The 12,579-nt window shown below is 47.1% G+C and overlaps 1 protein-coding gene across 1 annotated transcript in view; it reads right to left on the bottom strand.

Moving 5' to 3' along the window:
* Window positions 1-2,756: 2,756 nt before the first annotated feature.
* Window positions 2,757-12,579, bottom strand: part of LOC113201460 (Fc receptor-like protein 5) — a 36,105-nt gene continuing 26,282 nt past the window's right edge. Inside the window, exons 10-17 of the mRNA XM_077791625.1 lie at window positions 10,374-10,652; window positions 7,087-7,365; window positions 6,517-6,633; window positions 5,800-5,827; window positions 4,780-4,862; window positions 4,514-4,582; window positions 2,924-2,955; window positions 2,757-2,846 (exon numbers count right to left, since the gene is read on the bottom strand). Of these exons, the coding sequence (XP_077647751.1) occupies window positions 2,757-2,846; window positions 2,924-2,955; window positions 4,514-4,582; window positions 4,780-4,862; window positions 5,800-5,827; window positions 6,517-6,633; window positions 7,087-7,365; window positions 10,374-10,652 (977 nt within the window). The remainder of the gene's footprint in view (window positions 2,847-2,923; window positions 2,956-4,513; window positions 4,583-4,779; window positions 4,863-5,799; window positions 5,828-6,516; window positions 6,634-7,086; window positions 7,366-10,373; window positions 10,653-12,579) is intronic.

The following is a 12,579-nucleotide window of genomic DNA, read 5'->3' as shown; positions in this document are numbered from 1 at the left end:
TTGGGGAGGGTCTCTCTCTGTCTGTCTCTCTGTCTCAGTGCCTGTCTCTCTCTTTCTCTCTTGTAAGGATGATAAGAAAAATAGATGCAAAAAAAAGTTATAGAGACCCAGAGGAAGAAAGTGAAGCTTCCCTGAGAGGTGAATTAGGTCTTGCAGGACAAGTGACTTCCACAGATAAGACAAAGAGGGAGCAGTTACTGGAAAAGATGTGGAAAGGTATGGCCACTTGAAATCAGGTGTGTGTGTGTGTGTGTGTGTGTGTGTGTGTGTGGAGCGTGGGGTGCCTGTTCCTGTGGTGGAGGGGAAGGATTGGAGATGAAGCTGCAAGTTTGGGTTGGAATTAAACTGCAAAGAGCCTTGTGCCCACAGGAAAGAGTGAGCTCTGTGGAAAACAAGAGGACCCCAGCAGAGGGATCAACAGGCTGGACAGTTCATCCTGCTGATCCTACTGGGAATGAATGGGGGTGGAAGACTCTGGAGGTAGGGAGACCAGTCTCAGGTGACTGCAATAGTCCTCATGGTTGACAAGAGCCGGTACCAGGGCAGGGGCCGAGGGAACACGATTTATGAGATACATAAGACAGACAGCAGAATGGATTGGACTGGGTGACCAATTCAGGGTAGAAAGCCAGAGACAGCTGTGTGTCTCCTGGCTGGGGTGACTGGGACAGAGGTGTGGCTTCAGCTAAAAAGAAGGAGATGAAAGGGGAAAAAGGAAGGGAGGGGGAGGGAAGGAGTAAGGAGAGAAAGAAAAAAAATTTGTGGTTCATCTGATTTATTTTTTTTTTCTTTGAGTGTCAGGCAACCTGCAGGCAATGCTGGTTTTGTTAAAAACAGTTAAAAAGTCCACTCCAGACTGACAGGTTGGTCTGATGGAAATTATTTTATTGGTATCCCCAAACATTCTGAGATCTGAGGACATGAATTGCATTCCCCTGGAATAAGAGTTAATCAGTAAAGATATGGATAAATTTGTGGAGGTGATGTGCAGCATTCATTGGGAGACTTACCCAACATTCAATTTGACAATGATTTATTGAAAGCCAGCTGTATGCCAGGCACCATGCTGGGCTCTGTGTGTACATCAACTGGAGTTGTGCTTTGCTTTTATGGCCTCTCGAAGTTGTTGGAGAACCAGAAATGCCCCCAGCCCCATGTTTCTGCAACAGAAGAGAGATGTGGAGGAAAGAATGTGGTCTTGCCCTGGGTTTACTTTAGTTTGGGCTTTGCTACTACCTGGCTATGTGATCATCATCATCTGGTTTCTTCCCAATTCTCTGGTTCTCAATTTCTAGCAGCAAATTTAGGGTTGTCCTAACCAACTTTCAGTTCTCTCCCAATATTGACAATGGTAATTATAAATCAGTCAAAGTGCCACAGGTGCCCAAAGGAGAGACGGTGGGTGGATACTGGTGGGGCTTAGGGAAAGGGCAGAATTACAGTAGATGGAGACGATGGGAAAGGCCTTTCAGGAGACGGAATTGCAGAAGGGCTGAGCTAGGAAATGGAGAAGAGCACCTCCCAACTAGGGGCAGGGTCTGGAGGGCATGTTGATGCATAGGGTGTTCATTCACTCTTCATGGGAAAGTGTGGGGAAACAAAGATGGCAGCAGCCACCTTCCCCCACCCAGGGTGGCTGATAAAACACAATATGCTGCAGAGAAGTTCTGTATGCCACAGCAGCTGGCGGTGCTCTGGCTGAAGGACAGCTTCAGGAACAGTGTGATCTGTGTGCAAGCCCCCCGTGGAGTTACATGGAGGGCAGCCAGGCCTCCTGCACCTCAGCTCTCAGTACGGTTCCTGGACCTGTGGCATCAGCGTCACCTGGAAGTTTGTTACAGAGAATCCCAGGCTCCACCCAGCCTCACGGAGCCAGGATCTGCAATTTCATAAGATCCTCAGGTATTCCGGAGGCACATTAAAGTCTGAGAAATCCTCTTTCTTGATAAGCCAAATTCCTCACCCCTCCTGCTTCTCTTTTATTTCTTGCTCAGAGGAAACAGAAGTACCTCCTGAATTTTTCTCTGGAGCATGCTAAGTTAGATCAGATGCCAGTTTGATTACCCATAGTTTCTTCTTCATTCATTCAGCCAAATGGTAATTTGCATATATTCCAATATGCATTCTAGCAGTGTCCTTGGGCATCCTGGGCTTGATTTTTATGGCGTTACTTCTGGAAGGTTGGGGAAGACCTGGGAACCGGAGTGCAAATTCCACTCACTTGGATGAATAGATGTTGGCACAGGAGCAGGAGAGAAGTTAGACTCAAGTCAGGTGACCTTGGAGATTCAGACAGGTTGAAAAGCATGAAGTGCAGTCCACTAGAAGGACATCCATGTGGCGTCCATCATCCTTGGGGCGTGTGCTTCCCATCTGGCAGGCTCCTGCAGTCGTCCCAGGAGGCTGATAGCAATTGAGAAGTGTACCCACGCGGGCAGGACCTCCCTGCTGGAATTGAGGAGGGTCAGAACCCCCCCGAGCTGACACTCACTAAGGAAGCCTGGAGATGCAATGGGCCCCAAGTTGGGAGCAACTTATCACTAGATTAAAAAAGGAGCCACGAGGGCAACGCTGTAACCTAGGAAATAAGTGGGAGTCCAGCAGGGCTCTGGGCTCAGTGCAGACAGAGCATTTGACACAAAAGCTGCTGGATGTGGCCTGGGGTGGCTTCAATCTTCCCATTTCATTGCTCCTTCTTCCCCACGGAGAGCACTGGGACTCAGAGGCTGAGACAGCAGTCGGGGAGATGCGTGGACTCATCTGTGAGGAGCTGGGGAGGCCAGCTGGTGGGGCCCGGAGGCTGGGGTGTGTGCCTTCTTCACCTTGGCGTAGATGACAGAGGAGTCCTAGGAGGAAGGAACACTTAGGAGGGGGCCAGAGCTGTTGGGCCCCCGGGCGAGGCAACCCAGGTCAGGAGACTCACCGTCTGATGGCTGAGGCTGTGTGCAGAGGCCGCTGTGGAAAGAAGGGGAGCGCTCAGCTGTGGAGGCCCACTCAGAGCTGTCCCTGTGCCCCGTGCTACCTCTCCTGCCAGCAACTGCCCATTCTGTCCTCAGCCTTGGAGCGCTGACCAGCCCCCTCCTCAGCACCACCTCACACTTTGCTCCCCACTCTGAGCTTCCAGAAGCTCTCAAAAGAAGGGCTTCACCTTTGACCTTGGTAGTCCCTTGACCCTAGAGTCATGTCACATATTATGGAGCATTGTCTGAAGCAGGCTTTAGAGAGAAGATTCCGAGTCCTGTCTCCCTGGGACGGAGCCCTGGGTCTGCCTTGCCACCCTGGTGGTCTGGGGCTAGTCACTCAACCTCTCCTGCCTCAGTTGTCACGTCTCTATGATGGGAATCTGCATGTCATCTGCCTCTGGGCTTATGGCAGAGATGTATGCATCTATGTGATACAGGCACATACTGTGCACCTGGTTTTAGATGGATAATTCCTATCCTCTGTCATGTGCTGAGCAGTTTCTGTGTGCCAGGTACAGTTCTGAGTGCTCTAAAGAAAATAAACTCGGGGCTGGGGTTGTGGCTCAGGGGTAGAGTGCTCTCCTAGCACCCGTGAGGCACTGGGGTCGATCCTCAGCACCATGTAAAAAGGAATTAAAGATACTGTATCCACCTACAACTAAAAATAAATAAATAAATATTGAAAAAAAGAAAACAAACTATCATATGCAAGTATACTACAGTTATGTCTTTCTATATCTATATATGCTACAGGTACAGTTCTAAGGGATATCTAAGATATTTATACATATGATAAATATGTATTTATAGATATTTATTTTTGTATCCTAGTTCTAAGGAAATATATAGCTGAGATCTTAGATATAAATATATATCTTAGATCATATATATGTATCTCTCTCTAAGATCTCTTTCTATATATACACAATTTTTATTTACACCCCTATATAGCCCTGTTCTAAGGGATTGATCTGTCTACCGACCAATCTATCAATCATCAATGTATATCTTAAATATATATTAGATCATTTGTACATATACACACACATATATATATATCTTGGATGTATCTTAGATCTACCATGATGGGATTGGCATCCTTAGAAAATGAGACACAAGAAAGATGATCTCTCTATCATGAGAGGATATAGCAAGAAAGCTCTTGTTTGCAAACCAGGAAGAGGAAGAGGGGAACCTGACCATGTTGGGAACTTGAGCAATAAATGCTTATTTTGTAAGCCAACCAGTCTATAGTATTCTGTATAGGATCCCAAATTTACAGAGGGGTTCAGTGACATCCCAAGGTGATGGTTCTGTACTGAGTTAGGTTGTACTGAGGCCATCAGTTGAGGACAGAGAAAGCAGTACCATATGATGGGCTTGGGTTAACCCCAAACAGTGTAGGCACAAATTGAGAAGCCCCTGTGAACTAGGCTGGGGGGCAGCTGGCTCTGTGTCTGGCTGGCCCAGACCTTCTGGGGAGGAGGAGATGGAGTAGTAGGCTGTCGACGTTGAAGGCTGGCCAGAACAGGTGCTCCCTCTGGTCTTACCTGAATTTCTGCTTTCCTTCTGGAGGCACGACACTTGGGAGTAAACCACGTCTTCTCCTCTAGAATTTACTTAGAGAGAAGTTGACGTGTCAGAGGACAGGAAGGAGCTTGCCTCTTATCTGAGCCCTGTCCTCCTCCCCAGCCTGTTTATTGTCCAAAAGGACGAAACCTTCTGGGTCTGTGGGCTGTCCCTCCTCACCTCCGATCCCAGCTCTTTCCCACACTGACCCTGTGGCCCAGCCAAACAGCATGTCCCTGGTCCTCACCGTTCATGTACACCGGCTGCAGCTCTATCCATTCTGGCACATTGTGGTAGGTGGGATCCTGGGGGTTGGAGTCTGAAGAGCGCCTGTGAGACACAGGAACACTGGTGTTTCCCAGGGGCCTGACACAGTGGCTGTGGTGATCCCTCTCAGTGAGTTTTTACCCCAGACGGGCAGTCAAGCCTGGAATCATATTCATGACTACGAATCATGAGGAATTCATACCATATGTTTTCCCAGACTTTACGGCCACCAGGTATGTAACAGGCACTGTACTTGGAGCAATAGAAAGTTAGTTCTATTTTATCTCCATTCTACAGGTAAAAAAAAATAATGGAGGTTTTACAAGGTGAAGTGACTGACCATGACCATGTGACCAGAAAGGGGAAAAACCAAAATTCAAACCAGGCTCCAGAACCTCTACTTTCACAGAGATCAGAATCAGAAAAGGTCTTAGGAACTCTGGATGGTTTAGATACTACTCCCACTGCTACCAGGGGCTTGCCCAGGGATAGTGTTGAGCCACGGTGTGGCTACTGAAGTCAGCCTGAAGGATCCAAGACAGTGGCCCTTCTTCAGCTGGCAGAGTGACTTCACTGGGTGACCAAGTTATGTGGCTCTATCTTCTTGGCTGTCATCACAACAGGTCTTGGTTAGGTTAGCCAAGTCCAGAGCTTTCCAGGTTAATTAAGCTAAGTCATCTCAAGACATGGATGGACTCAGGGGTCACAGTGGTCACTCAGACAAACAAGCCAAGAGCTAGGGGTGGTTGTATAAGGATGTGAGCTGAGAAATAAAAAGTAGTGGACACTTGATGTGAGAAGAAGGCCTCTACAGTTGAAGTGGTGGATGGGAAGGTCCTGGGAATTGCCTTGAGGTATCCCAACAGAAGTGGCGGTGTGAAGCGGGTACCACCCATCTCAGCATCATACAGCAGAAACTGGGCTCTTGGTGATAATCAGGTTCAATTCCATTGTATACCCCATGGGAATTAACTACATGGAAACACAGCCCAGGTCTTACCTGGAGGGGTCAGAGGCGGTCCGTCCCCCTGTGAAAGAAAGCACAGAGGTATTTGGTTTAGGAAAAGAGGACCTTCTTAAGGGGTCCAGCTGCAGGAGACTTACATAGAAATCACCAGGCACTGCTGTCGATAAGTCTGAATCCTTCCCAAGGGGGGTGATATATGGGGCCCAAACTACTAAACCACTGACCCTGGCCTCCAAAGGAGTATGGTTATAATGTGAAATAGGAGTCCACCAACTGTAGGCCTTGAACTTGGAGTTTTTAAAGAGTGATCTTTAAAAATGGCAGGCAGTTTAATAGCTGCAAGGCAGGAAAAGAGACTTTATCATCTACAAACATACTGTGCATTTAAAAAAAATCAGTAAGCTACCTACTCCTATTTGGCTTCTGTTTTCATTTCTGTTTCTCAGAGTTGATGTCCTCCTCTTCCCATCGCTTAGGGGGTCTTTTAGATACCGAGGGAGGCATGTTGCAATTTGGGGGGTTGGATAAGCTGCATGTCACCCAGCCTTGCTCCACTAACACGGCTCTTTCAGCAGTTTCAGATTTGGTAAAGAGGGCTTTGGGGGACCCAGTGGGAAAGGTGAAGAGGGATTGTGGGGTGGAAGGAGAGGAGGATTTGAAAGCCTGGGGTACGGTCACACAGTCGGCATGAGGTTGAAGGAAGGCAGAGGAGGGCGGGGCTCAGGCGGAGGTGAGCCAGGAGCTTCTTACCTGCTTTCCTCGAAAGCCAATGGTAGAAGAGCAGAGCGCCAGCAGCCAGGACCACCATCCCCAGCAGCCCCCCAGTGACTCCTGGGGCCACAGGACCACTTTGGCTCTCCGTTAGCCCTGACGGGGAGACGCCAGGCGTGAGCCCAAGACAGAGGCTTGTGGCCTTCCGCTGCTCTGACCCCTGAAGCTGGTGCCTGGCCTGGGAGACAGGACGAGCCTAGAGGCCCAGAATCCCTGAGGCCAAGCGGGTGTTGGTGTGGCACAGGACATGGCTCCTGGCTTTGTGAGGCAGTGCGTTGCCATGATTGAGACAGGGCTGAGGGTCAGGATGGACAGTGGCCAGTGAGAGAAGAGCCAGCAGGTAAACCCTGAATTCCATGATGCTCTTTGTCCCTGCCCCCACCACAAGTGCCATCGCTGGAGAAGCATTTGGAAATCTATCAGTCTATAGAGAGCCGCCAGCTTAGTGGACCTGGGAAGCACCCTCTTGGTAAAGCCCATGAGAATGACCAGAGGGTCCCTGGAGGAAATTTTTGGCTCACACCTGTGCCCTGGGCATAAGAAACTTACCTGGGATGAAAAGTGCCACCGCCTCACTGCGCTGGGCCCCCAGGCCATTGTCGGCCTCGCAGGAGTAGTTTCCAGAATGTTCTGCAGTCAGGGAGAGGTTGAAGGATGCCCCTCCCTCAGAGGGCGCCGAGCTGTTCCCCAGGGTGACGTCCTCAAGATAAAACTGGTACAGGATCGGGGGAGAGCCCCTCAGGGCCTCGCAGTGAAGCTCGACCAGGTCCCCCACCACAGCCTGGGCCCTGGGAGCCCTGAGGGTGAGCACAGGGCGGGACACTGGAACTGAGACAAAACAAAATGTCCATGGCAGTTTCCGCTTCTAACATATTTGTAAGAAAAAGAAAAGTGTTATAAACAAACGGAAAAAGTCAGAGCTCAGACTCTGAAAATGGATTAAAACAAACCATAGTTAATGACTTTGATGCATAAATTCCTTTTCATGTACAGTAATATTCCATAGAAAATGTAGAAAGTGATGAAAACTTCAAATAGTCAGTAAATATAAAAAGACTTTTATCTTCATTATGAATACATTACATGTATGCAAGTAAAAACAACCTGAATACAATACAATTCCTTTTCCTTCTCACCCGATTGGCACAGCCCAAATGGATGGATAATGCCTACAAGGTAAACAGGCACCTTGTTATTGACTAGGTGAGAAAGCAAACTTAAGACACTTCTTTGACAATTTGAAAATATCTACCAAATTTAAAACACTTTGAAAGCTTGGCCCAGCAAAACTATGTCTAGGACCATCTCCTTTAGGGATACTGACATAATGTAGGTCAAAATTGTTTGTATATAGCTAAATATCAGAAATGACCCAGTAGACCAAGTAATGCAATAACGAAAGATAGCTAAGATGTATAGGTGTATTTTTAAGTGAAAAATGGAAATTGGGTAACTATATGTGTAATATGATCCTACTTGGGTAAACAAATTCTGTGCCTCAATGTTCATAGAATATTTATGGAAAATACTCATGAAACAGTTAACAGGTAGTTATATCTAGGAGAAGTGAAGTTAGAAAGAGACCTTTGTGTTCACTTATACATTACTGTTGGAACTACAAATTGGTACCACCACTCCAGAAAAAGTATGAAGATTCCTTAGGAAACTTGGGATGGAACCACTATTTGACCCAGTTATCCCACTCTTGGGTTTATATCCAAAGGACTGAAAGTCAGCATACTCTAGTGATGCTGCCACATCAATGTTTACAGCAGCTCAATTCAGAATAGCCAGGCTATGGAACCAACTTAGGTTCACTATAACAGATGAATGGATTAAAAAAACAAGTGGTATATATACACAATGAAATATTACTCAGTCTTAAAGAAGAATGAAATTATGGCATATGGTAAATAGATGGAACTGGAGAATATTATGCTAAGTGAAATAAGCTGGTCCCCCTCCAAAAAAAAAAAAAAGACAGAATGTTTTCTCTGATATATGGATGCTAAGTCACTACAAGGAAGGGGAAGATTAGAAGTTCCTTGGACAGACAAAGGGGAATGAAGGGAAGGGAGGCGATATGGGAATAGAAAAGACAGTAGGATGAATCAGACCTATCTGATTAAGTTATTTTAATTCTATGTAGGTATGATATGCCAAAATACACTCTACTGCCATGTATGTCTAGAAAGAACAAATAAATTTAAGAAAGAAAGAAAGAAGTAGACCTTTACAACGTTGGTCCTTTGGTAATACTGGATTTTTTTAACATTCAGATAACATTTCATGATATGGATCTTGAAACTAGGACACACGTCATAGAGAGGAGAAACTGCCTCCCAATCTGCTCTTCTGGGTGGTTGCTGCTCTCCGTGACTTGGGTCCTAGCTCTGGAACTCACACACAATATATCCAGGATGTTCAGGAAACTCTTTAGCTAGGTTGATAATAGCAGCAGAATAACAGGTGTTTGTGCCGGGGAATCATAGGAACAAGGGGAGAAGGATGATCAACAGTCCCAGTTCAGAGGAAAACTGTCTGAGGCAGGTGCTACTGGGACAGGAGAGAACATAGAGCAGAGAACAAATGAACTGGCTGAATGGGAGAAACCACACCTCAAATCAGCTCACCTCCCGGGGACTTAGAGATCACTGCACTGGCTACCTCGAGTAGAGACTGGATCCTGAGCTAGCAGTCCCGAATTATCCTGTTTCTTTAACTTTGTCTCTACTCCTTAAGATACTTAGGGATTCAGCCAAGAAAGACCAAGAGTGTAGACCTATGTTTGGCTTTACCTGACTCAGGGGGTAATCGTACACCATAGCATAGTCTCCCGTTCCTGGGATGTATCCCGGAGGTAGGGACAACCCTCTTCTCCTTTTGCATGAATCCTTCTAGGAAACTTTGTGTCTGTATGTTCTATATTCCCTGTCCAGGAAATTATGGCACAATTTCCATCTAGGACAGAGAAATTATGACACAATTTCCATCTAGCTGGATTTCTCACTTTACGGGTGAGGAAACTGAGGTCAGTATAGGAAAGATGCTTGGTGAAGGTCATATAGGCAGTTAATCTTTAAAGCCAAGTCTAGAACATTCATCGTAACAGCCCTAAGCAGACTTTTTCTTTACCCTAGGTCTCCCTAAACAAGGTTTTAAAGGTCATCGCCAAACAGATTAAAAGCTCAACAGAAGCAGTTTTCCTTTGGTTATTACACTTAATGGCAAGGGATGAAAGGACAGCTTAGAGTAGACAAATTTAATTGATGGGGGCGATTTTTATCCCATGTCACCCTGCTGTCCCCTCCTCTGCCCTGTCACCTGTGCCCATCCTTTAAGGACCCAAAGTCTGAGAGGCTGTGCTGATGTTAGCAGAGGGTTTTAATATGGAATATGGATAAAACTTCTATTCCTGGGAATGAAGTGAGCTCATGAGGAGAAGCTTCTTGGAAGTCAAGGAGAGAAGAACCCAGGCAAGGAAGGGTCTGATATTTGGGGGGAGCAGAGAAACCCATCCTCAGAATTCTTGGGCATTTCCTTCGTATCATCATTGCAGGTCAGGATGGGGTCTGTGTTGTAAGAATGTCTTCTCGGGATTTTCAGAGAGAGCTTTAATCACACTGAAGGAGAGCTGTGCTGCTGGGAAGGTCGGGCTTCCCGAAACTCTACCTCAGGAGGGAGCTCAGATGTTCAACAGGGGCTCTACGGGCAGGAGGAGGCTGGGAAGGCAACCAGACAGGAGCCCGGGGAGCGCTGCACCTTCGTCTGGTGCTGTTGGAAGGGAAGGCACCCGCAGGTCTCGCTTGTGCTGCTGGTGGGCACAGCCGGCTCACCTGTGACGATGACAGTCACCAGTTCACTGTGCTGGAACCTCAGGTCATTCTCAGCCTCACAGGAGTAGTTTCCAGAATGTTTCTCCATCAGGGAGAGGTTGAAGGAGGCTCCTCCGCCAGAGGGGGCCACTGTGCTGCCCAGGGTGACGTCCTCATGGTAAAACTTGTACAGGATCGGAGGAGAGCCACTCAGGGCCTCGCAGTGAAGCTCCATCACGTCCCCCACCACAGGCTGGGCCCTGGGAGCCCTGAGGGTGAGGACAGGGCGGGACACTGGAACTGAGGGAGGAAAAACTGCCATCAGCTCTTTCTGATGGAATATATTCTTCCACACCAAATACATTTCAAACAGGAAAGTGATTTTCTTGTTTTCTAATGACCTGGAGACACGAATGTGAGCTCATCCTTTACACATTCTCAGAACCTTCTTCAGACCTCAGGAAACACTGACATGTGTGCAGTTCTTACCTGTGGTTTGGAGCACTGAGATGCACAAACCCAAGCACATGTGAGGAATCTGAAAACAGATGAAATTGAAACCTGTGCATCTGATAAGGATGAAGTGGGGAAGGAGAAACGAGTCCAACAGAAAGTGAAGGAGAGGAGAGAGCTGTTGCATATATAACCAGGGATGGAATTGAGTCTGGGCTACATGAGGAACAGGACTCACAAGAGGATGGGCATTGCAGTGTACTTGCTCATTTTTATATTTAATTATTCACTAATTACTGAATACAGGATATCCATAAGTTCCACAATGGCTGTATCTAATGGATATTCAATGGTAAGAAAGACACAGACCCTGCTCTCAGAGCTTCCAATGCAGGGGAAATGGTAGGCAGAAACTGAACAAAACAGAAATTTAGAGTCAAAGCATTGATAATTGACACCAAAGATCAGGTGCTAAGAAAGGTTGAATACTGGGACTGGATCTAGCACAGATGAGTCGGGAAGCTTCTCATGGCATTACAAATTAACCATGGGAAGAGGGAGGAAAGAGGACATGAGGCAGGTAGACAGTATGTGCAAAGCTCCTGGGTTGGGAAGAAGGTGGGCATAGGTGGGAGTAGCACTGAGGGAAGGCTGGAGAGCCAGGCAGGGCTTCCCACGCCATGCTGAGGATTTTGATCCTTCTTCACTAAGCAATGGTATGAGAATTCTGATCTGGTTATGCAAAAAGGACAGTAGTGGGGGCAGAGGTGAAATTGAGGGTTAGTTAAATGTCATTAAGTAGTTTAAATGATGAAGGCTCTGACTAGGGTGGTGGCCATAGAGATAGAGAGGATTCAAGGAACACCCCTCAGTTTCTGCCTTGTGGATTTGGATGAAAGAGGTATCATGAGCAGTGGATGGAGCAGGATCAAGCAGTGGTGTTTCTAGATGTGAGAGAAATGGAGCAAGTCAAATGCTCATGGAAGGAGCCTATGAGGAGGGATGCTGAGAGTCATGAGTGAGAAAGGGATAGTTGGTTTCCTGAAGGTTCTGAGGATGCATGAGAGGATGGAATGTAGAGATCAAATGGAAATGTTCACTGACACCGGGAGAAGAGTCCCCTGCTCCACACCTGGGGGAAAGGGGGCATAGTTACTGACTGGGTGGAGAGATAGACAAACACTCAATTTGATGGTAGGAGTCAGAGGTGTTCTTGGCAGATGGATGAGGGAGGGAGAAGGAGAGTGATTGAACTGGGAGTTCTGTTGAGGTCTGAGGAGAGTAGTGACAGAAGGAGTTGCTGGAAGGGCAGGAGGTCATGGTGAGTAGCTAGTGCTTAAAATGGTCTTTTAGGGTTGGAGGCCTGTGTATATGTGGGGTGGATGATGGATGTGGGAAAAGGACAGGCCATGGTGTTGGTCATGGACAAAACATAGACATGTGGTCATTAGAGTCATGGAATGAGGGCCAAGGGATCAAAATACATGGAGGTCTTTGGTGATCTTTGTGATACAACCTGGTAGCTGAGTCTTTTCTCAAATTTAGTGATGGTGAAGCAATGGGTGGAGGCGGATCAGTGAGATGTGACCAGATGCTCAGCTCATGACAGTGGGACTTGGTGATATTGCTGAATGGAAAGGGCATGCAAAAAAAGCAAGAGTAGGAAAGTTGGGAAATTTCCTAGCAGGGTTCTTGGATAGGAGCTGAGGTTTTTCTGGCAGAAAACAGGAGAAGCTAGGGAGAAATATGTGAGGTTTCATAATAATGGCTGCAG

The sequence above is a fragment of the Urocitellus parryii genome, chromosome 11 (genome assembly GCF_045843805.1).
Source record: "Urocitellus parryii isolate mUroPar1 chromosome 11, mUroPar1.hap1, whole genome shotgun sequence".
In the NCBI taxonomy this organism is placed as follows: domain Eukaryota; kingdom Metazoa; phylum Chordata; class Mammalia; order Rodentia; family Sciuridae; genus Urocitellus; species Urocitellus parryii.
This window is presented reverse-complemented; position numbering and strand designations above follow the sequence as displayed.